General features: G+C 38.1%; 1 protein-coding gene across 2 annotated transcripts; it reads right to left on the minus strand.

The window, feature by feature from the left end:
- Positions 1–1,209: 1,209 nt before the first annotated feature.
- Positions 1,210–21,900, minus strand: LOC104690721 (ADP-ribosyl cyclase/cyclic ADP-ribose hydrolase 2). Of its 2 annotated transcripts, XM_010401879.4 has the most exons (10): positions 21,204–21,900; positions 18,443–18,556; positions 14,689–14,818; positions 13,542–13,677; positions 12,975–13,057; positions 12,300–12,376; positions 9,724–9,816; positions 8,197–8,283; positions 7,650–7,709; positions 1,210–4,578 (listed from the first exon to the last, which is right to left on the minus strand). In XM_010401879.4, exons 1-10 carry the CDS (start codon positions 21,314–21,316, stop codon positions 4,464–4,466), a joined length of 1,008 nt encoding a protein of 335 aa, XP_010400181.2. In that variant the 5' UTR covers positions 21,317–21,900; the 3' UTR covers positions 1,210–4,463. The 2 variants fall into 2 exon arrangements, with proteins under 2 accessions (XP_010400181.2, XP_019142543.1); XM_019286998.3 differs by lacking the exon at positions 21,204–21,900 and having other exon boundaries at positions 18,443–18,807.
- Positions 21,901–22,825: the final 925 nt, after the last annotated feature.

Genomic DNA, 22,825 nt, shown 5'->3' on the forward strand with positions numbered 1-22,825 from the left:
CAAATGGGAAAAAAAATATCTTCCTGCAGTTTGGTAATCCAGCATTTGTCACAGTCTTGATTTATAATTCTGGTTTCTGTCTACAGTACTTAGATCCTTTGTTAATTATTTATCAAAGCACTCATGCCTGATGCCAAATCATATCAAGTCTAATCACTGAGAGATGCCCAGACAAACGCAGTTACTGGGTTAAAAATATTTCTTTGTTAAGTATTGTAACTAAGAGCATAAGACACTCCGGACATACTGGAGGAGTTCTGGAGGATTGTCTCTGTCTGCAGTCAGGGAATTTACCACACTTACTGCTTCCACAGCCCACAGCTATTCCCAGTCAAATGGTCACAGGTGAGAGACCACTTACTTCACTGCACTGCCTCCTGCTGAAAGGAAATGTATGCTATAATTTCCGCCTTTGTTTTCCTCTTACAGAATTTCCAACAACATCATTTCCTGCTCACACATTCTGCTAAAAATACAGAGTAACTCATCTGAGCTGAGATCAGGTTCACCTTAGCTGTGGCTGCAGAGAAAGGGAGAAAGTAGGAGGAAGGGGGCAGCCAGGCAGCACAGGCACTCTGGCACGGTGTGAGGGGACATACGTGCCACACTCCCAGGCTCCAATTTCCTGCACCAGTCTCCCTGCCAGCCTGCACTGGAACTGTGCTGCTCCTGTAATGGTATGAGGATCTCTGAGCTTGTCTTCATAATTTTCAGGAAACTAGGAAATCAGATGCCTGCAGATTATAAACAAAATCTGATAAGATTATATTCTTTGCCTCTTACATAAAATGGCAAGTAAATTTAAACTGGGCAGAAGCTGGAATTAGGAAAAACCTGAAAATCAAAAAAAAACCTGTGAAGTGTTTGAGCCACCCTGACATTTGGCTAAATTAAAATACTGTGCCTCCCCATACTGAGCTATTTTAAACCAAACTTCTTGGCTCTGCTAAAAGCACTCTTCTTCCACTTCACATTATTGTTGAAGCAAAATACATCAGAATTATTTCTAGGTAATTCAGTTGAGAAGAACACTATCAAAAGAACTAGATTTCATGGAACAAAAAGTATTATTCAAATTCTTCAAGTTTCAGGTCACATTTCACTACATTTAAGATTGTCGATTGAAACCATAGTTATGTCAGCTGAATATCACGTCAAGACCAATATGACAAAAATAAACACCAGCAGTATAAAAAGGCCAGAGAGGTGATCAAGTTGTCCTTGCTTTATTCTCATAACTTTTTACTCCAGAGCACTCAAGAGTTTGCATTTAAAAATAGGCAGAGCAGGTGTGAGCAGATGTATATGTGTGCATGCACATACATGCTGGAAAAAGGAACTACTCTGAATTAGTTCAGCTTTTGTCAGATACAATGACTGAAACACATGTAGCAAAAAAAAAAAAACAAACCAAAACCAAAACCAAACAAAAAAACCCCACCAACCAGATTAGTAGGAGGGGAGATTATATTTACTTTTATATAGGAATGAAGAAAGTGAGATAACAGAGTTTTTAAGTGGTTCACAAAATGGGCACAGCAGGAAATACTGCCTTTGTCTCGGTAACTTCCACAGGTCTGTCTTCAAAAATGCAGAACACCTTGTAATGCTCCTGTACATGATGTTTTCATTTGCCATAAATAGTTGGGTATTAGTAGATCTACACAGTGTTTTGGCATCCAACAGGACTCAAAATTAAGTGATATACATATTGTTTTCATCTGAAACATTTTCTCCCTTAAAATCACACACAGAGACAGCCGTTTTTATAGTACTGCTAGTACAAATAGGAATGGTTGAAACATTTTGAATATATATTTGTGAACTTTCCCAGGCTTGCATGAGTTTAAGGAGAAGGGCAGATGCCTTTTGGACACTATGATTTCTCCCCATTTGGCACAGCTCTTACATAAGACATTGCTAATCAGAGCATTTCCTGAGTGTTCAAGACATAGCACAGGCTCACCTGGCTGATTGTCAACACTTAGGTGTAACATATATCTGTAAATATATTCACATCCTTATAGATGTAGAAATAAAAAGAAGACATGTTCATGTCTCTCCCTCCCTCTGGGAGCAACAAATGACCTTATTGTTTCTTGCTTTGCTGACACCTCTGCCCTTAGCTTCCGAGATGCCAGTCACACTGTTCTTTTGCACAGATTAAAACTGTTATGTTAAACTCAGAACAAATGATTCACACTCAGCTTGAAATTTGCTGCCTCTGAAGATCTCAGGAAACATATGCATCTAGAAATTTGCCTTGTTGCTTTTTTTTACTAGCTATATTAGTTGGTTAGCTAAAAATCTTTACAGATCTTTGCAAGATTTTTAAGCAAGTTTAGTCACTTTATTGAACAGGTATTAGAAAAGAAATTGCTGTCTTTGCTACTGAGTTGAAGTAATGGGAAAAGAGGAAAGAACATTAGAAATAAGAAAACCTTGCAGGAGGTTCTGAGTGTGCTGTTCTTGACAAAAGGTTACGCAGTAAGCAACCTCGATTGTTTGAATTGTAGCTATCCTACTTAGTTTGTTTTTATTTTTTTTCAAAACAGAATTATATAGCACTTTCTACAGTGTGTTTGGTACCATGTGTAACTGCCAGCACTGACTGTGCTGCTGGAGTCAGTTACGCGCAGAGGCTGGAAAGCTTTCATAAGCTGGAAAGCAAAAGTTGGCCAGCTGGGATGCTTGGCTTGTGGATGGAAGTTGCCTAAGAGGCACATGGCTGGTTAATGGTACTGAGCTGCTCTCTGGATCTCACACACACTGTCACATACAGGGCAGTAGGTAGGACACACCAGCCCTGATGACGGCTTCGACACCTGGGAGTCTCACACACACAACCTCTTCAGCCTGTGGCCCAAAATGTGTCATGATGTGATCTGCTCTGGGCAAATAGAAGATTGATCAAAATTGCTTGCTTTTAGCTATCTCAGATGTGACTGTGTTACAGATACCTTTCTTACTACTCTGGCAGCTGCTGTAAATAATAAAACATGAAACAATAAAACAATAAAAAATGAAGAGAATGTTGAAGGAACCAATCAAAGGACTAAAGTTACAGCACAGATAGGGAACAATTTTGAGGCATAATACAGCCCGGATTTTCAAAGGTCTGTAACTTCTGATTTCAGTACTTTTGTAGTTTCAGTATTTTTTGTGTCTGAAACAGACAAAAAAATCCTTCAAGCTGGAGCCTAAACTCACCTGTGACCTAGGCAAACCCAAACAGGCGTGTAATATAAAGAGATTTGCATTAAAACCCAATTAAAGATTATTACAGGCAGGGAAGCAAGACAAATAAGCAACAGCAACATATTTTAACTATTTTATCTTTCAAACATACAACATGATACAGTTGTATCAAGGATTGAAAGGATGTAAATCTATTATGGACCCCTAAATCAGATTCTCTGAGATAAAAGGAACATCCTCTCCCAGTTTCCTGGCAACCAGTCAAAACAAACACAAATAATGCAGAAGCTAACACAGAATGTCCAAAAATTATCTACATGAAGTTATTCTCTAGTAGAACAACTATTTATTTCTGAAGATTTATGTGTCAGCTTGGTAGCTGGATGTCTCGGTGATTTAGAGGAGCATCTAGCTGCAACACTGGAACTCACATAAGTAATTTAAGAAACCTCAGGATGGCATCTGCTCTCTTCTCAGTGTATTCTGAACCCTGCTATCTGAGTTCACTGCAAGCAGGCCAATGTCTGACTTGGCAGGTTCTTATCTGAATTTGATATACCATAAATCACATCGTGGGGAAAAACCTGTGGAACTTTCTAGATCCGGTATTTCTGACTATTTGCTATCCAGTGGCCAGGAAACAGCCAGCTGAGGAACAGCTGTGTGGATGATGAAGCAGTTGATATTATGTGGTAAAATACTGTATGGAAGTATGCAGCCAGAATCTTGCTGTACTCTAGCTTTTAAGTTTGGCCCAAGTACTGTACCATTTATGAAAATGAGTTTACTTTTCCACTGTCTTACCTATTGCCTCCTGTATCAAGTAAGCAATCTAAGATCTCTCCCACCTGAATGTATGATTTGCCTTCCCAAAACATGATAATCAGTTATCTAGTTTCAAAGGTCAAATGCTAGGATGGATTTACAAACAAGTAATCTCTGTGGGTGATGTATGACAGGCATAGTGTCACTTTTCTTTCTGAAATATGTGAACAGGGGGTATTATTCTCAGTTTAATTCTGGAGAATAAAGATAAGAGGAAATAGCAATGAACTTCTACAAAGAGAAAAGAAAATGAAGGGTGAGGCTTTCTAGCAGCAGTGGGATAATTTTTGATACTAAAAGAACCCAGTATCTAGTAAGCAAGGTTTTAATATGCAGGTTTGCCAGTCCCAAAAGCAGGGTGAAACTGCAGTTAGAAATTAGCTGAAGCCAAATTTATATCCAGCTAAGGCAAACAGAGGATATGGATTCAGTTGATTAACTTAGTACACTAAAGCAAATCTGAACAAAAAGCCTACAAAAGAAACAATCATGAGCTTGTTCCAGCTGCATCCTCTGTCTGAAGATATAGGTCCTCTTTGTGCTGCTGGTGCAGATCTGAAGAAGAGAAAACAAACAGGATGTTCACAGCCCAGAGCTGAGTTAGGATTCTTTTAAATATCAGGGGTTTGTTGCCAAGGGTGAAGTTTGTGGTCCAAGTGCTAAGCTAGAAGTTTCTTTATATGAGCCTGCCAACAGATTCCCTTTGGCTGTCCTGATTCTATAAACAGAATATCTTTGCAAAACCCTGAGAACTCTTCTTTCTACCTTCACACAAGAGCCTTCTTGTCTCTCCACATCCATTTGCCATCTCTAGCCTTATGCTTGTGATTTTAAAAGGCTCTTTGAGACAGCAGTGGTCCTGGAGGACTGTATTTTCACAGCACTTGGTACAGCAGTATGCAGATCCACTTCTAAGTCTCCCTGACATTGCAATAATGCAAGTAATACATACCACCACTAACAGGTTGCATTTGGCTTCCTTCCTGCTTACATTTGTAAGCCATCTATGCCATCTAGTGGGTATTTTTCACTCACAAGTTTTTTCTAACATCAGGGTGTCACCTTAACAAGCCAAAGTCCAAATTTGACTTAGCAGGAACATAGTTCAAGTCTGGCGAGGAGTTAAGGGGCACTACCACTATGCAAGAAGCCCCAAGTACATTAGAGCACCTTCTAGGCCATCCTTCTGCTACCTTGACCCAGCTCTCTCAATGTAACAGGAGTTGGGGTGACATAAAAAGTCACTTGTCCAACTCTGATATTTTTGGGCTCAGGACATAACTCTCTGGAGGCTGAGAGGGCAGCTATCAGCCTTGTAATAGCAAATAGCCCTCATGAAATGGGATGCATCAGAGCCTGCATGCCTGTTTCACTGTTTATTATGGAAGTATGAACACTGGGAACACCTACCCTGCACGGGAAACTTTTCCTAACAGATACACCCTCCAAATAGTGATACCCCTACTGACCAAACTGCCCCCATGTCAGTTAATGGACCATCACAGAGCAAGGATCCATCCACACAGAAAACGTACTTAAAAAGATACATCATCAAATAATTTACATGCATCTGCTTAAGGCTCTTTCTGAACAGGAAGCTAGTTTCAATGGAGGTGGTGTTATTTACTGCAGAGAATCAAGTGATTTTGGGAAGAATGTAAGTATTCATTGGCTTGTAGTATTTAAGTTACTTAAATTTCAGAGAGAGGCAATGATAGTTTTGCATTCAGACTGGGAAGCTCTATTGTGATTTGGGATAGATATGAAATGAATCAAACTTATTGCAGTGCCATGCATATAGGATAGAATACAATGCTCATGAAGGAAACAAGAAAGGAAACTTTTCCTAAGAAGGATGAGAACAGCTGAGTTGCTCAGCAGCTACCCCAGGAGAGTGTGAGACTGGTGTTTCAAATACACCAGGGACTATGTTACTTTAAGCACCGACATGGATGGAAAGGCTGCTCCCCTGCTTGCACACTGCAAACGCCAAGTAGCAATACTGCAGAACTGCATGCTAATCACTTAGCTGAAAGTAAAGACACGTTAGTGGTTTCCAAAAAGCCTTCTCATCCAGGTTTCCTCAGCTGAGTAACATACCCACATCACAAAACTTTGAGGAAAAATATTTAAAACCTGGGAGAGGAGAAAAATCTTCTGTTAAGAGCTCACAATATTGTATTTTGCAAAGTCCTGTGAAGTGCTTTTTCTTCCAGTTTGTTAATATTGTCACTATGTTCACAGCTATTATTTTGAAGGGGATAACTGTATTTTCCTTTGACATGTAAACAAAAGCCTTAGAATTCAGTGGCACAAGAAAACCCTATTTTAATCCATTGTGCAAGTGGCATTTTGTAACCAATCAAAGCCTTAACAGGAAGTCTGTGCTATGATCTGCCGCCTAGAAGTCTGGAGCTATCAGTGGTATCTATAAACCCACCATTTTCATAACATTTATATGCTGGTGCTAGGATGTAATTTGCCTGTGAGAATAAATGTTGCATGGCAAGGTGAGTAAAAGTTTTCAGTGACCAGCAAGAATAGGGAACTCACTTTCTCTGTATGTGTGCACCAAAAACTGGACACATGTTCCTGAAGGTGATACCCACCTCCTTTTCTGTGCTGCATGAAGCACTACAGCCCCTCCCCAGAGGGAGGCAAGCTGGTGTAGCACCTCTCTGCTGCCATTACCAGGGACAGCAAATCAAGACTTTCATAGCAGAAGTTATCATTGCAATATCACACAGGTATTAACAAACAAAAATTTGTGTGTGCTTGAATAGGGAAGAAAGGACAGTAAGAAATACAGCATGCATTATCCATAAAAATAATATAAATAGGAATCAGTGTTTATATATCTATATATGCTACAAAATTCCAAACAGTGAGGAAGTTCTCATTCAAATGTTCAAGTATCTTATGTGTACCTATGCAACACCATATAGATTAAGAAACAAAGTCAGAATTGAAAACAGTAATCTTTACTGTGAATTCACCGAAATACATAATAAATTAATTTAATGCTCCTTATATAATAAAGATAAATGTGGATAAGTAGGGAGTTTAGGAGTAATGCCTGCTAATTAAGAAGTTGTGTCTTGGACTTTATCTGCATTCTTTGTAGATAACTCACTGGCCCAAGCTAAATACATTAAAATATAAAGTTTTGCACAAAATGGAAGATTAAAAGGAAACTTCCTCAAAATTTAGAATTGAAAATTCCAGTAGCTGGAGAAATGTCCTTTAGATCTGTTGACATTTGATCTATAGTTTGATTATTCAAGAAATGATATTAATGAAAGCAACCTCAAATTTGTAATAGATTTTATATCAGAACAGTGATATGTACAAACTTCACATCATCAATGATATACAGTGTTACTGTGTGATCAGTGAGAACCCATTAACACCTAATTTTGAATAGCAGGTGCTCGCAGACAGCTGTGCAATTTGTGACTAGAAACTGCTAACTCAATCCACAGTAAGTAACAAATTCAAGAACACTGTGTATTGCATATGCATAATATATAACAGGTGGCAGAGGTGGGATCTGTTGAACTGTTGCCTTCTGCATAATTTATTCAGTTGTTATGACACTGAGGACAGGTTGAACTCCTCTTACTTACGATGCAAGGGCACACTTAGAATTATCAGGATTATCCAGGCAGAGTAAGAACATTACAGACCTGTGAAAATACCATTTTATTTAGCACCTTTCAGGCGGACAACTGACAAAAAAAACCCAACCAAAACCATGAAAAAATGAAACAAATTCACAGTATTATCATGTTTAAACCTTCACTTCATTAAATTTATCTTACAATCCATGGGAATGACTAGAGCTGTGAAACCCATTGTGAATAACTAGTAATTCTGCAGACATTCAATAGTGTTTTTAACTGTTGTTTAGATTTTGAATCCAAATATATGAGGCCATCTTCTGTCTGACATTGTGTAAGTACAATGTTCCACTCAATCATACAGTAAGATGTAGTGTTTTGCTCAATTCATAACCAAAAAATGCCAAGTCTGAAAAATGTGACATCATCCCTCCAACATATCAGTCCTTCCTGAAGACACAACACTAATGGCACTTCAGTATTGAACAGTAAGAATCAAGATAGATAAGGTTCTTCTGCAAACACAACATATTAATAAAAGGTTTTCACTTACTTGTTATTGTCAGTGCAAATGACATCATAACCAAGAGTTTTCAGCCTGGTTTCTAATATCTTTACACTATGAATTCCACAGGAATCTCTGTGAGGAAGGATTTCAATATTAGTGCAAGTCTTTTGTTATATAATTTCACTGAATTTGATGGAATCAGCAAAGTAAATCCCCATTACATTGCCTCTTCTGTATTCCATAACACCTCCAGAAGAAGAGTGTACATTGCTATTTATGCTTCATTTGCTTACATTACAGTTGTTTCACAACTTATCCTTAGTTTACAGAATCTGGAAGATCAGCTTCAGCCAGTGTAGCATTTTCAGATTCTATTAACCAATAATCCCACATTTAATATTTAATAGACAGAAAACGATCAATTTTGTAAGTGTTTTGTTTGTAATATTCTTTGGCAACTATTTAGGTAGTGGTAAAGTTGATGTTACCTGTCCTTACAGAGTAAGTTTGTTATAAAAAATGAGAATTATACTTGTTTTTAGAAGCTTGTTCTCTCTCTGGAATGTTGAATAACAGAAAAAAAAAAAACCAAAGAGAGAGAAAAAACCCAGAAACAGTCCTAAACACAGCTCCTGTTTCTAGCACTGATTTTTTAATTTGTAGTCCAAATAGCAAAGAAAGTTTAGCATATTGCAGAACCCACTGAGACCTCTAAACTTGTACCAACATAAAGTATTAAGGCCAGTGCTACTTATCTGCTGGGCAGTAAATACCCATGGCTAAAGAAGCATAAGGAGACAAACAAAATAATTATAGAAAAAAATTAATAAAAATACACAAATATTCCCATGCATCCATTAACTGAAAGATAAATTAACATTCAGTGCTTGTCTTAACTTCTTTTTGTAATAAGGCCAACTTTTGCAAAGATGAGCTGTATGGCTTTTTTCCTCCCAGAGGGTATGATTCTTTGATTTAGAGAGACAGGCTGAGAAATGCGAATCTGAACTATGCTATGTAGACTCCACAGCATTGTGGCAAAATACACAACAGACTATTCTGTTTGGACTGATCAGTTTTGTTACATTTGTTTATTACTTATTTTTTGTTTGCTTTAATTAAATTACCAGCAAATTTAAGACACTTTTAAAGCCTACAATTTATTACTGGATTAATTATTGAGAGAAAAGGACCCCCTGTTGGTATTTGTCTGCTTCTACAAATTTTTAAGCAGTTAAGATGGGTGAAAATGAAAAGAATGCATATGGCAAGGTGAAAGAAATATCACTCATCAGCACTTAATCTGAAATTCAGATTGACTCTTAGTAAAACTGTTCATGCTCTCTCTTCATTCAAGGTCTGACATCCACACACACATCTAACCAAGAGCTGGTTCCAGATCTAATATTAGAATTTATTTCTATGGCAGGTTGTGTCTTCTTTGTTCATGAAAGCACCTAAAACACTTTAATTTAAGTAGTATGCAAATGTAATCAAACAGAAAGATACAGTGAAATTTTAAAGACAGGTCCAAAAGGGAGAAACTAATTTTTTTTTGAAGATGTAACTTACATATCTGGTCCTTCAATATCATCCACAACCCAAATGACAACTTGTGAGATTCTGTCTTTCTGGAGATTAGGTATTTCATAATCTGCAAAAAAACTGATTCAAGAAAAAAAAAAAAATTAGAACTATAAAGAACATGAAAATTAAATTTAATGAATTCACCTAAAAGTGAACCAGAATGAACTTTTAAAAATGCAAAAACAAAACAAAGAGCATATGATACTTCTTCATAATATCTAATCTAAGAAGATATGAAATCCAAAGGCTGATTTTAATGTCTGTAGATTGATTTTTTTGGTGAGATGCTGGCATTTCAAAGCCAGAGATTTCTAACCCTTTCAGCAAGATGAAATGTAATGATTTCCAACCTTTTAGGTTTTTTTCCTCAGAAAGCTTATAAGGGCGGTGTCCTCACTGAATGCCTAGCCCAAGTCTGGGCCTAGGTCTCTCCTCTAATTTGCCATTTGCCTATCAAGTGTCTTCTTAAATGTCTATATCAGCACTACAGCGTCTCTTAGCCCTTTTAAATCTTCTGAGATCTCCACAGAGAAGAAGGGACTGTCAGTTGCCACTTCCTGGATGAGACCAGCAGTGACAATGTGGGTTTGTCCTCCCAGTGCCTTCAGGCAAACTACCAGGGCTCTGACATGGAAGCACAGGACATGTATTGCTTGCCAGTGTCTGTTGGTTCATGAAGTCAGCAAGTTATTTTAAATTTCTGGAGAAGTGGAACAGGAGGATGCAGATACCAAGAGTTGCTCTCTCTGGTCAAATCTGGTACAGTGGTGGCTGACCAGAGACCAGTAGCAGCAACAGCAGGTTTACCATCTGTCCAAGGTGTCCAAGCCTGTCCAACACACAGTGAAAACATGACAAAAAATAAAGATTCCAACTCATTTACTCATTCATGCATATGTCATTGCCAGAAAAAAGAAGCTTGCTCCCAAATTTGGAGAAATCTTTAACTAGAGGAGTCAGAAACCGTGGAGGAACAATGTACAGCTGACTTCAGTAAAACCCATTTTTGAACTGGCGACTATTATTAAAGAAATCTGCCAACTAAATTCATACTGTGTGAATGAGAAAAGTTATTTTTCCATGAAATGAGAAATAAATCTTAACCGAAATAATATCATGTGACTTAATGATGATTTAAGTGTACAAACTTTAAAACTGGATAAACTTTGAAAGTGGCTTTGAAGTACTTGAAAACAGACCAGAGAGATGGTTAGGAAGACAGGCAGATCTGTCAGATTACCTTCTGCTATTAATTATTCAACTTCCAGCCTCTTTCTAACAGGAGCTCTTTAAACAAATTCAGTCATAAATGGACCAGAAGACACACAGCAAAGAAAACAGACAGAGTAACTGACTTTGTTTTCTCCTTGGCAGGCTGTGTTTCAGTGCTGATTTCACTGGTTAAAATACCACCAGACTGGCAACCCAGGGAACTGGTGGAATTAATTTGTGTGTAAGATGTTTCTGAAAACAGGAATCTGTAAATTAACAGAAATAAGGAATCCATTTCTGAAATAAGGAATCCATACTAGATTCTGGGTATTGGCCTGCTGACAGGTATTACCATCTGCAGAAGATTTGATCCCAGCTGACCACCTGATCAACCCAAGGAGACGTATGTCTTTGCGATTAGCTGAAAGCTGTGTACAGAGATGGATGTTTTGGGGGACAGAGTAAGAACTTAGTAGGTGTTTTGGAAAAGACAGTTCTTGTTTCTCTCCTATCCAGGGATAAAATGGCCTTTTCAATGGTCATTTTTAGTCCTCAGTGAACACACAGGAGGAGGATCTCTTCTATGGGTTTTTAAAAGATGTAACTTTTTGATCTGCCTTGGACAGGACAGTTGCTGAGGTAATGAAAGATGTATTTTTTACCACAGGTAGGCAGTCACTACAGACACATAGGAAAAGTTCTAAAGGGTGTACTTTTACAATAAATTTTGAATGTAAGCTTAGATGAATTTCTGCATGGTGTACACTCATGAATCAGGAAAAATACACCTGTACTTAATCTAAAAGGAACTAAGGAGAAGAGGAAGCTCATCTTTGCTATTGTTCTCCTCAACAAGCTTTTTTTATTGCTTCCTGAAACCATAATAGGTTTCAAACTACTTCCAGTCTTGGTCATGGAGAAATACTTTCCCTTTAGAATTTACCAAGTTTGCTCCTAGGCCTGACAAAAGGTACACTCCTTGTAACAATATCCTCTACTTGGACATGTCCCTGAAGAGAAATTTTGTTAACACTCAGCTTTTTGAAGACATACACATTTTGCCACAGTATATTGACTGACTTGAAGGCAGCTTTCAAAGAGCATTCACCCTGCTTGCCACAGCAGTTTGTAAAATGCAGGAGTTGAAAGGATTGTTTCCATCCACTACACATTAATTCCTTCAGCTAGGGACAATTAACAGTTGTCCCCACAACTTGGCAGACTTTGATGCAACAGTTTCTTTCAGCTACACTTCCCATGCTTTGTGCAGCAGAAGACCCAAACAACTGGCTGATTTTCTTTTTTCTAGTCATCAGACTCTGTACAGATAAATCAGTCAGTTTTCTTACCCGGGCTGTGGATAAGCTCCTCCGTCTGCAGAACCATTCAACAAGACATGTATCACCCCAGAGCTGTGTTGTGCATACTGCAATAGATAACAGTGCTTTTCAGATCTCACAATTTGTCATATGACTTGGTATTTTATTGCAAACAACACTGACCAAGGAAAGAATTTTGCCATGAAGAATATAAGAACTGCAAAAATAATACTAGACTAGCACCCTAGCAGGTCATTGCAGTAAAAAGGACAGGAACTAAACAGACCATGGTTAAAGTCAATGGTTCTACTCAAGCTACATTCTCATATCTATAAGTAGTTTCTTCAGCACAAGAAGAAAGCATTTTGGCATTCTCTGTTGAGTTTGATCTGTGAGTAAAGCGTTTCCAGCAAGGGTGTCAAATGTCACTTAGGACCTGTAATCAGTAGACACAATGTGCTTACTGTGCTTAGTATATGCTTTATATTAACAAAGCTAACAGAATTTTAACACATTATCTAGCTAAGGTTAAAGTTATGTTCTTCTTACTACAACATTGCCGCCAGTCTAAAACAGTGTATTTGTACCAGAGGAAATAATCCAGCAGAGTTACAGGTTTAAACCTGTTTTGAACTGCCAATGTTTTCCTGAACCACCCCAGACACACTCGCAGATGTATGAACTCAGCAGTAATACACTATTTACAGTGATTGAGGCCATCCTCCAGAAAGATTCCACCGCATTGTTTTCACATTCCAACGTGGTAGGGCAGGATTCATAGTCCAGTCCTGTAGGAAGGCATGTGATTTGTGGTATCAAAGAGATGATAACGACTATAAAAAGTGACTTTAGAAAGCAACTAAATATATTTGTGCATTTCTCACTGAACCCACAAGATCGTTTGACATAGCATGGAAAGCTGACTGCTGTATTTTTTTCAATAACTTTCCATCCTTCGTAGTTTACACAGTGACATTCTGTGGGTTCAGTAATTTGGCTGAAGTGGTTCTAACTCTGTTCCTGCGATGCCGAGAGCTCCAGGTTCGGGTAACTGAGAAAGAGGTTTATCTCCACTGCAGCACCATTTAGATTTCATTGTGTGCTCCCCTGACTGCAGTGTTAAATATTCACACAACACAAGCGAGAACAAGACAGTGAAGCTATCCCTGATTTTTCGTGGGGTAAGAGGAAATTTAGTTCCTCCAGAGCACAGCAGTCGGTCTCCATTGTGGTTTTACAGCCAAATGTTTAACATAGCACTCATTGTCTTACCAGGGCTGTCTGCCTGCCCACACCAGTTTAGAAAATCTCCAAAGAAGCCAAACAGAGTATCACCCAGAGACATGTAGCGACGTCCTCTGTCAGCAAAGCGATTGACTAGTAGCTGATTATTTTCCCAGAAGAGAGACTAGGAAAAAAAACATAGAGAAGAAATGTACCAACATCTGGGTGTGGACACAATGAGATTATGGGGTACTGAAAACAGTTTAAAACATGTTTTGGTCTTTCTTTCAAAATCAAGCTAATAATCAGAAATGTTAGCTATCTTTTTAAAGGAACAAAGTTGTTTATTTTAGAGAGGCATAAATTCTGATCACAAGTGACTTGAGGGACAGTACTAGTTTGATGAGAAGGGATATAGACCTGTTTTAAATATGGTTAGGCCTAGCTTTGTCTGTCTCAGCAGACAGATTTCGGGGAAGGAGAAAAAAGGAAGATATTTATAAGCCAGATATACGTTACCAGAAATCTCTCACGTTGCTCTGTTGGCTTATGGTGTGAAGAAAATCATATGTCTAGATGTTATTTCTGTGTTTGTGGAACTCCTCATGAATTAAGCTGACAGTAGTATTTGTTGGTTTAGCTTGTATCATTTAGAAATGAGGATTAATTGTGCTAGAGGAAAAACTGCTTTAAAGCACAACACGCCTTTTGCACTGACACACTTCTTTGTAACTGCCAGCACATCAAACCCTTACTGCCTTCTGGCACAGAACAATGTCCTCTCTCATTTCTGCTTTTGCTTGTTCAGTATGTCGATGTTTAACATGTAATTGTCATGAGATTTAGCTGTGAGGAATAAAAGCAAAAGATGATAGCAGGCACAGCATTTGCAGCCAGAGCATCTAACTTAAGGAACAGTAGGAAGTTCAGGGACTATGGCACAGCTCCAAGCACAGAAGGAAAAATGGGGAATTTCTGTAATATGAAAAGAGAGACATTGCTGAGAAGTTACTGCACAAAATAAATGGAGCCAAACACACTGAAACACGCTATCAATCCTGAGTCTAGTTTATAAACTACAGACGGGTCAAAAAGAATGACTCACAAGTCAGCCACAGAATGACTCGTCAGTTTTGAACTGTGTCATGTAAAATCTGTTGTACATCACAGGGCAGTTAACATAAAAAATTATTACCTTGTTAGGTGGAATTGTGTGCAATGACAGGTTGATAAATAATTCATAATCCTTAGGCAGAATGCTGCAAGGATCCTTGTTAATAAATGCATTTTTAAATGCTTCCCATATCTGTGAACAATTCTTCTCACTGTAATCATTGAAACAAACAAATAGCAAAATGGTTTTTTCAAAGCTGAACAACAAAATTATTTGCTCTTAACTCCTTCAAATACCCAAATTAAAATCCATATAAGATCAAGGCAGAAAACTGAAGTCAGGGTGGTAAAAAACTTGTAGCTCAGGAAGAGCATAGAGATCTTGTCTTCTGAGTCATAACTGCAGCAGATAAGGAAGAAGTAGCAAGGAAAATATTAACATTTACAGTGTGGAATTAGGAAAACATTATGATTCAACAAAAATCTTAGTAGGTATGGTATACACAGTGAGTTTGCTATCCAGCACTGTAGAAATACTGAAGAAAAAGCTTTCTTTGAAATTTTCTAGATTCAAAAAGCCATTTCAAATAAACTATAGCTAAATATCCAACAGTGCTGGAAGGCAATATTACTCTTAAAATGTCAGATTCAAGTGTAGGATGAGTTGTGGATACAAAAATGCTGCTAGCAAGGATTTTCTTGCTATTTTCTAAGCCCGTCAGAGACTTTTCTCTCTCACAGAAGAGGTAGCAGAGTTATGTAAACAACCAAACACCTGCCGCCTTGAAAAGTCTTGTTTATGGTACAGTAGAAAAATATTTTAACAATGGATGTTTTAGGATTTTAGCCAATCACCCCCAAGGGGTGGCTGATCCTTTGTCCAATTAGACTATGAAGAAAAAAGTCTATAAAGGAGTTTGTAAAATAATTAAATAAATCAATCTTGCTGCACAATTCCTGCCTGCTGGATCTTCTCCTCCCTACGGCTGTGGGACATGGTAATATACCCTAGGGCATTATTTTTTTTAATAATGAGTTGCTAAAAAGTTTCAGTGGTAGAATAATGATTGTGACAGAGATGCTTTCTTAACATGAATAGCTGTCATTGCAAAGCTCTAGCTTGAGCAATAGTAGTCCTGATAAGTAAACCAAACTTTGCCATTACAGTGTTTTGCTCATTTAGCATCATCCATAGACAGCACGGTTTCTGCTGGCACAGGTGCTTTAGGGAGCTGCTTTGTGACACTGAATGTCACAGACACTTTAAAGGATCTCTTGCGATGAGCTATGCAGGAAACAGACCACAGACTTTCTTACAGTAAACTCTGGTCATGCTTCCATATCTACTGTAAGCAGATGTGGATCTTGACCTGAAAATTTTCAGTGATGCAATATGATCCTTGATCAGTCCTTTCAAGGTTTGGATAGATATACTTAATAAAAGGATTTGCACGCAATTTCTGATTTCAAGCAGTTATACTTTAGCTTCTGACAATTGTGTATACTTAGGGCTCATTTTGCTAAAGAGCTTTCTACTTGAAGCACTTATGTTAGTATTTGTAAGTTATGATCAACTGAACTTTTAACATCTTTCTTGACAGTTGAAGCCATCAGTAATTTTCTGGTTAATTTGCATATTGCCTTTTTTTCCCATGACTTCTCATCCAGGATTGAACAGCTTGTAAATCAAAAGGATTATTCTGCTCTGATAGTCAAAACTTCTTAGCTGGCAAAAACACTTTTTGAAACTACAGGGTGGGGAAGGACTGCAGTTCAGGACAACTCCTTCTAATCTTAGTAGACACTTGTAAGTCAGATTAATGTCATACTAGTTAGTTAAAAAAATTGTTTTCGAAACTTCCATGATATCCTACAAATAAACAAATACGGAGGAAAAGCACTACAGGAACATTTGTGCTATTTAGGGTACTCCTGTTAGGAAATGTCAAATATAATCTTCATTCAAATTCCTCACTTCTACACGACCATAGCATTTTGTAAAATGCCTCTTTTAACTGCCATTTTGCATATTCTGTTTCAACACATGGGAAAGTTTTTCTTATGTTCCTATAAACACCTTTATGTTTTAACTATGTTGCAGTGTAAGGACAAGTTTTGCTAGCTTCCTTTATGTTAGCAAAGTATTTTTAGAAAATTTGCACATAAATTCAGGAGCAAAACCTATCCAGGTGGTCATGTCTCTATAAAAGCTAGCCAGGGGGCAACTAAGAAATACCCAATGAACAGAAAGGACTATAAATAATTAGAATATCTGTTTTGCACCTGTGCAATATGAAATTTCCATTTTGTTTGGATTACATTATTTGTTTATAGATCTAAGGGAAAGAGAAATATGCCCACATTATATGGAATCAATTGTGTAGCTCTTCTTTTAATAATGCCATTTCTGGTCTAAATTCAGGAAAGTGGTCCTAATGTCCTGCCTGGCTTCATGCTATCCTGAGCAAGAATATTCTGATGAACATGTTAAAACATCTCAATTTTAAAATCATATTGTGAAAATGTCACCAGAATTCATTAGATCACAAAACTATCATAAACACAAGCCATATGTAAATGCTTTCCAGAATATTGCATTTACATGTCTAAAAGTCCAAACCAGTTAAGGATAGAGTTAAAATTTCTACAGTAACTGTCCTTTATGTTGCTCATTTTAGCATATTCTGTATTATTATTCATGTCCTGTTTCAGATATAAATGAAGTGACATCTGTTAAGTCCTACAGGAGCTCTACCTATCTAGAGACTACTGCAAGACCAGATTACCTACACAACCGTTAACTAAGTTCACGTATTTTATATTACATATTATATTGTAGAAATGTAGAAATCTACACTTAAAAGTTTACTTTCACCTTCCATTGTGACATGTTTATAAATCTGTCAAGATTTAACTGTTCCACTGAAATTCAAGCACTGTGTTATCTGCATTAGGACGATCTTTTTCCTTCATAAGAAGATTGAAAGAGAACACTTCTGAAAAGTTAAGAGTGTTATTGTGCAGAAATATATTGTTTTGCCTTTGTTAAAAGCAAAAAAAAAATTGTTTTAAGCCCTTTATCTTCCTCTTCTGCAACAGGAACTGAAAATGGGAGGTTGGGGAAATGAGGTGATATTTGCAACATAAGGTAATCCTGTTTAAGACAGCAACTCAACGCTACAGGAAACCAGGCAGGGTGCCTTCTGCAAATACCTCTTCACACTATTAGGACAACTTTTTAGTGGCAGAATAAAGGGCTGAACTCCACGACATTGTCCTTCTTGCTTTCTTCCTTTTTACTGAAGCCCTTACAACACAAGGAAGACAGAAAAGTGCTCACTTCAGTGAAGTGTGTCATTTACCCCCAATTCTGTGTAATTAGCACAGCCAATGAAAACTCACAGGTAATCCTACTTGAGCAGTTGATTACTACTTGATTTTTCAGGTGGATGAGCTAAACAGTCTCCTTCAGTACCACAGGACAGCTATAAAGTGAGGTGTTCCCCTTCGTACATGCCCTCACATACAGGCAGGAAAAGCAAAGCTGGTCTTCCCAGGAATGCTGTCAGATTTGGCACTTCTCCTTACAAAAGGTAAGGGGGGGAGGGGCAAGAAATGTGAAATAAAAACCTGAAGGATTAAAAATCTTGCCTTAGTTACACTGCTTTACTTAAAATATTACATCCACCAAAGTCATTTTGTTATTTCCAGACAGCTAAAAGAATGTTGGCTTCAACAGGATCACTTTCATGGCTAGAAGCATAACATCAGGCTTCTGATTAATAACCATTTTGTACAGAACATAAAAAACTAATCCAGACACAAACAAAACTTACCCAACAGCAGGGTTCACAATTCTAATATAATCATAGCATCTTCCAATGACAATATTTTCCAGGTTTTTAGTAGTACCTTCACCTTTCCATTTCCTTCCCTGCACTCCTGAGAAGCTGTTCATAAACAGAACAGAGACAAATAAAAGAGGGAAAAAAAGGCTCATCATCATGAATTCTTGACAATCCAAATTCTTAAAAGAAAGAAAAAAAAAAAGTAGAGTTCAATGATACAATTTAAATGGAAACCTGCAGTTTAATATTTTCAGTACTAGCTACAGCTCAGTACACAAAAGACACAGGCGGAAAAATAAACCTTGCTGGGAACTATAACCCAGCTATTTCCTGGAATGATTGCAGCACAGGGATACATCACTTCCTCATGTCTAAACTATTCCCCACTTCAGAAAAACAAGAGACTTTTAAGGCCACCTGGTGATAACTGAGGAGAACTGCAGTATATTTCTTGAAGGAAAAAAAAATCCTTATCACTTGAATACTTCAGATGCCTTTGGTTCGCTTAATGCTCATTGCTGTGCTACACTTTCCTAAGCCATAAACAAATGGTAGCGAGCAAAAAAAAAAAAAAAAAAAAAAAAAAAAAAAAAAAAAAAAAAAATCTAAAATATGCAGGTACAGCAGTGATAGCGTAAATATCCAAGGCGTCAAGTTATCTTGTATCACACATGGGGTAACATTAGCCAGCTCTTTTTCCATCTCTCCCCTGGATCGTGACAGTGACATTTTGGTGTGATGATATGTGCATCATATCTCTGTGAAAAAAACTGCCTTGCAGTCATGAATCAATCTTAACAAGAAACATAAGGATTAAGACTTGCATCCTGTGCAACAAACAAATGTCTTCAACTTCTGCTGTCATTCTCCTCCAGGTTCTCTTCCCTAAGTACTCTGTTAGAACATCAAATGGCAACAATCAATCTAATCTTCAGAATAAATACTCTCTGGTATGCACTGCTGCAAATACAACCACATTATTTTTTTCCCTTCAAAAAATAAAAAATAATGTTTCAACCTCCAAGTATTTTGTTTATGAACTCTCACCCCTGAGGAGCATGCTGGTTCTTTTCTTTCTTTCTATTAAGTATTTGTGCCTCAGTGAATATAAAACTCTTTATTTTTTGTGTATTTATTTATCTCATGTCACGTTTCCATTGATACACTGGTGCTCAGTGGGTGGATTTTACTGAGGGAAAAATCTTGCTAGTCATTGAGTAAATTGCTGATGATGGATTTCTGCTGTAAATGTGACAGAAAAATAACCAAATGATTTGCTACGTGCAGCAGAGTCTTCATGAAAGCCAGATTTACTCAGAAATGGATATGCAATTTTGTGCGTGATACGGTAGAGACACAGGAAATTATGTACTTTACTCCTTTTGCTTCTCTAATGCTTTTTCTTCTTATTTCTCTTCCTAGCCTCTCTATGTCCATGCTGATAGGGCACCAGCACATTAATCAAATGGTTTCAAGCCACTACCTTGGATTCAGGATTAGAGAGTGCAATAGTCCATGGAAGAACATTCTCTTTTAATTTTCAACTTTGCTGCAACCAAATTTTGCTCAGTAATTTCAGCGTCTAACAGAAATGAGAGGCATCCCTGTTGTGGTCTTCTATACAGAAATGTGCAGAAATTGTCACTGATTTTTGCATCAAAGCTAAAACTTTTGCTTAAAATACACAGTATAAGAAGTCATAAAGACAGATACTGAGTATATCTCCAAGTACACACTAGGTTAAGACACAGTATCTTGGGGAAGAAGATGTGGGTTTCCAAGAAGATAGACAATCTGTCATAACATCCCAGAGGACTTGGATACAAGAGTTGCTGGGATCTCCATTTGCAACCCTTGTCGAGCTTCCTCTCCTCACTGGCAACTTCTAGAAACACAACATCAGGCCAGAAGGGCCTCTGATCTGACTCAGCACAGCCATTTTTAATTCATGTTCCTAGTTTTTTCTAAATACTTCACATGATGGCTAAACTAACAACCCCCAGGGTTCCACTAGTTTGACAGCCGTGAGAGTAAAACCTTAGCTCTGGCCTGAACTTGTCTACTTTTAGCTTCCAGTTACTGAATCTCATGATATTTTTTTCTGTTCCATTAATGAAGAATTTTCTCCCAATATAAATTCATGAAAAAATTACCAATTCTACCCTCAAACTAGTCCATGAAAATTCAGTATTTTAATCCCATTATCAGGTAATTTCTCTTGTAGTATTGTAATTCACTGCCACGAACTGGCTGCCCATCTTGCCTCCCAAGGTCTGTCAATTCATGGTGGATACAGATCACTGTTCCTTGCTCTCTGTCCCTCTCTCTCCTAAAAGATGCTATCGCCCATGAAGGAGAGTCAGAAAATTGGCAGCATATCTGCTCTGGAGATACTGTAGTTCACAAACTGAATATTAACATAACCAACCATGAAATTCAGCATATGTTTACATTCTGAAGCCCCAGAAGATGAGGAACCAACATGTTCTCTATTTCTATCAGACGGGAGTGGTGAGTTCCAGCAGCAGGAAGGTGTAACAGGTGGGAACGTTAATCCTCTGTTACTACGCAAGCACGAATTTCTGGCAGAATAACCTCAATTCTGTATGACTATGTGCTTTAGGCCTGGAAACAGGACCTTGAAACAGCTCGTGTTCACAAGCTCCTCTGTAAGCAATGAACTTCAAACATTGTTTCTCAAGGGTTTGTAGTGCAAAAGTCTGCCTACAGCAGTAACACAAGGTCTTACCTGCTCCCTTGTGTGCCAGGGCACACTCTCTGTGAAAGGCTGAAGCCCAAATCCAGTGCTCTGCTTATTAGCCAAGCAGTAAATACAACCATGTGCTGGCTAGGCAGCTGCATAACACCTGTGCTTCACCTGCTTCACCTTCCTTTCTTCCCTCATGTGTAACTGCTTTTTTTTTCCCACCCTGAAGTTGTAAGAATTTAACCTTTCAAGGTTTGTACATATTTGCAAATACAGCTAAGTTGGTCAGTGTGTTCAAAAGTCCTTTGAGGTGGAAATGATTCATGGAAAAGGAAACACCAAATACTGGAATTGCTTAAGCCTCATTTCCTTAGATAAAGAGATAAAATGATTACTGTGCACAGCGTCAGCTAGATAACACTTGTAACATGATCTCTTCTGCTCAGTTCACTATTTACTACTTTTACCAGCATTTTATTCCCAAGCGTTAGTATGTTGAGAACTAAAAACTCACGTGACTTTGCTCAGAATTTCAACATGTTTACAATTAATTGCTTGCACCTATGAACTAGCTAGCTGTAATACATTTAATATCTGCAACATAGATTTTGTACAGTAATAGTTTTCAGTCAGAAAGGCCTGTTGCATCTATTGGGTGTTTGACAATGCATTTTGGTGACATTTACTGAACATCATGATGCTGGTCAACAGTTTTACTATACTACATGTTGGCTGACAGTTACACCTTTTGTCAAATTGATGTGCATCCTCAATTCTTCCCAGTGTTCCTGTTTACTTTGAAGTGTTCCACAAGCAGATCGGTATGACAGGCAGGTGTTTCTGGTCCATTTGCCTTGGATATTAAACAAACATAACTTTACTTGTTCGGCACAAATGCTGCAAAAGGTTGGGTGCAGATTCCCTGCTGCAGCCCAGTTTAGGACCCATCATTCATCTTCCCTCACAAACACCAATTCATCGGCCCACATCTGCATTATTCCTGATGTTGTCACTTCCTCAGCATATTTCAAGTGTTTTCTTTACTTCATGTAAATGCACATTTTCAGTGCAGTCTCTGTAACCATTGTGTTTTATAGCATAGTATGCTTTTTTCAGCACCTAGCTTCCCATGGTTTCCTTGCTGGGTAAGCAGGAGATCTCTGTCTCTCTTGCTGCAAAATACAAATAAAATTGTCCTTTAGAAATGTGGTATCAATATCAGCAAAATGGTACTGTAAATTTTATACCGCCGTATACACAAAAAAGCTTTCTTTCCTAGGGCCTTTCTTGAGAAGGTCACACCGCAAATCCTGTGCCCAATTCTGGACCCCTCAATTCAGGAAGGACATTGAGCTGCTGGAGCATGTCCAGAGAAAAGACAACAGAGCTCAAGCCCTGTGAGGAGTAGCTGAGGGAGCTTGGAGGAGACTCAAGGAGGACCTTACTGCTCTCTACAAACACCCGAGAGGAGGCTGTAGCCACGTGAGGGACAGTCTTTTCTCCCAGGCAAACAACAATAGGACAAAAGGACACAGTCTTTAACTGCTCCAGGGAAGGTGTAGGTTGCACATTAGGAAGAAGCTCCCCACAGGAAGGGTGGTTAGACATTGGAATGGGTTGCCCAGGGAGGTGGTGGAGTCACGACTCCTGGAGTGTTTAAGGAA

The sequence above is a fragment of the Corvus cornix genome, chromosome 4 (genome assembly GCF_000738735.6).
Source record: "Corvus cornix cornix isolate S_Up_H32 chromosome 4, ASM73873v5, whole genome shotgun sequence".
Taxonomy (NCBI): Eukaryota; Metazoa; Chordata; class Aves; order Passeriformes; family Corvidae; genus Corvus; species Corvus cornix.

Coding starts and splice junctions, on each gene's coding strand:
- LOC104690721 (XM_010401879.4), bottom strand. CDS start 21,316: ATGCAGCTGCCTAGCCAGCACATGGTTGTATTTACTGCTTGGCTAATA. Junction 18,557..21,203: donor CCTGGCACACAAGGGAGCAG/GTAAGACCTTGT, acceptor GTTTATGAACAG/CTTCTCAGGAGTGCAGGGAA. Junction 8,284..9,723: donor GATATTGAAGGACCAGATAT/GTAAGTTACATC, acceptor CCTTCCTCACAG/AGATTCCTGTGGAATTCATA.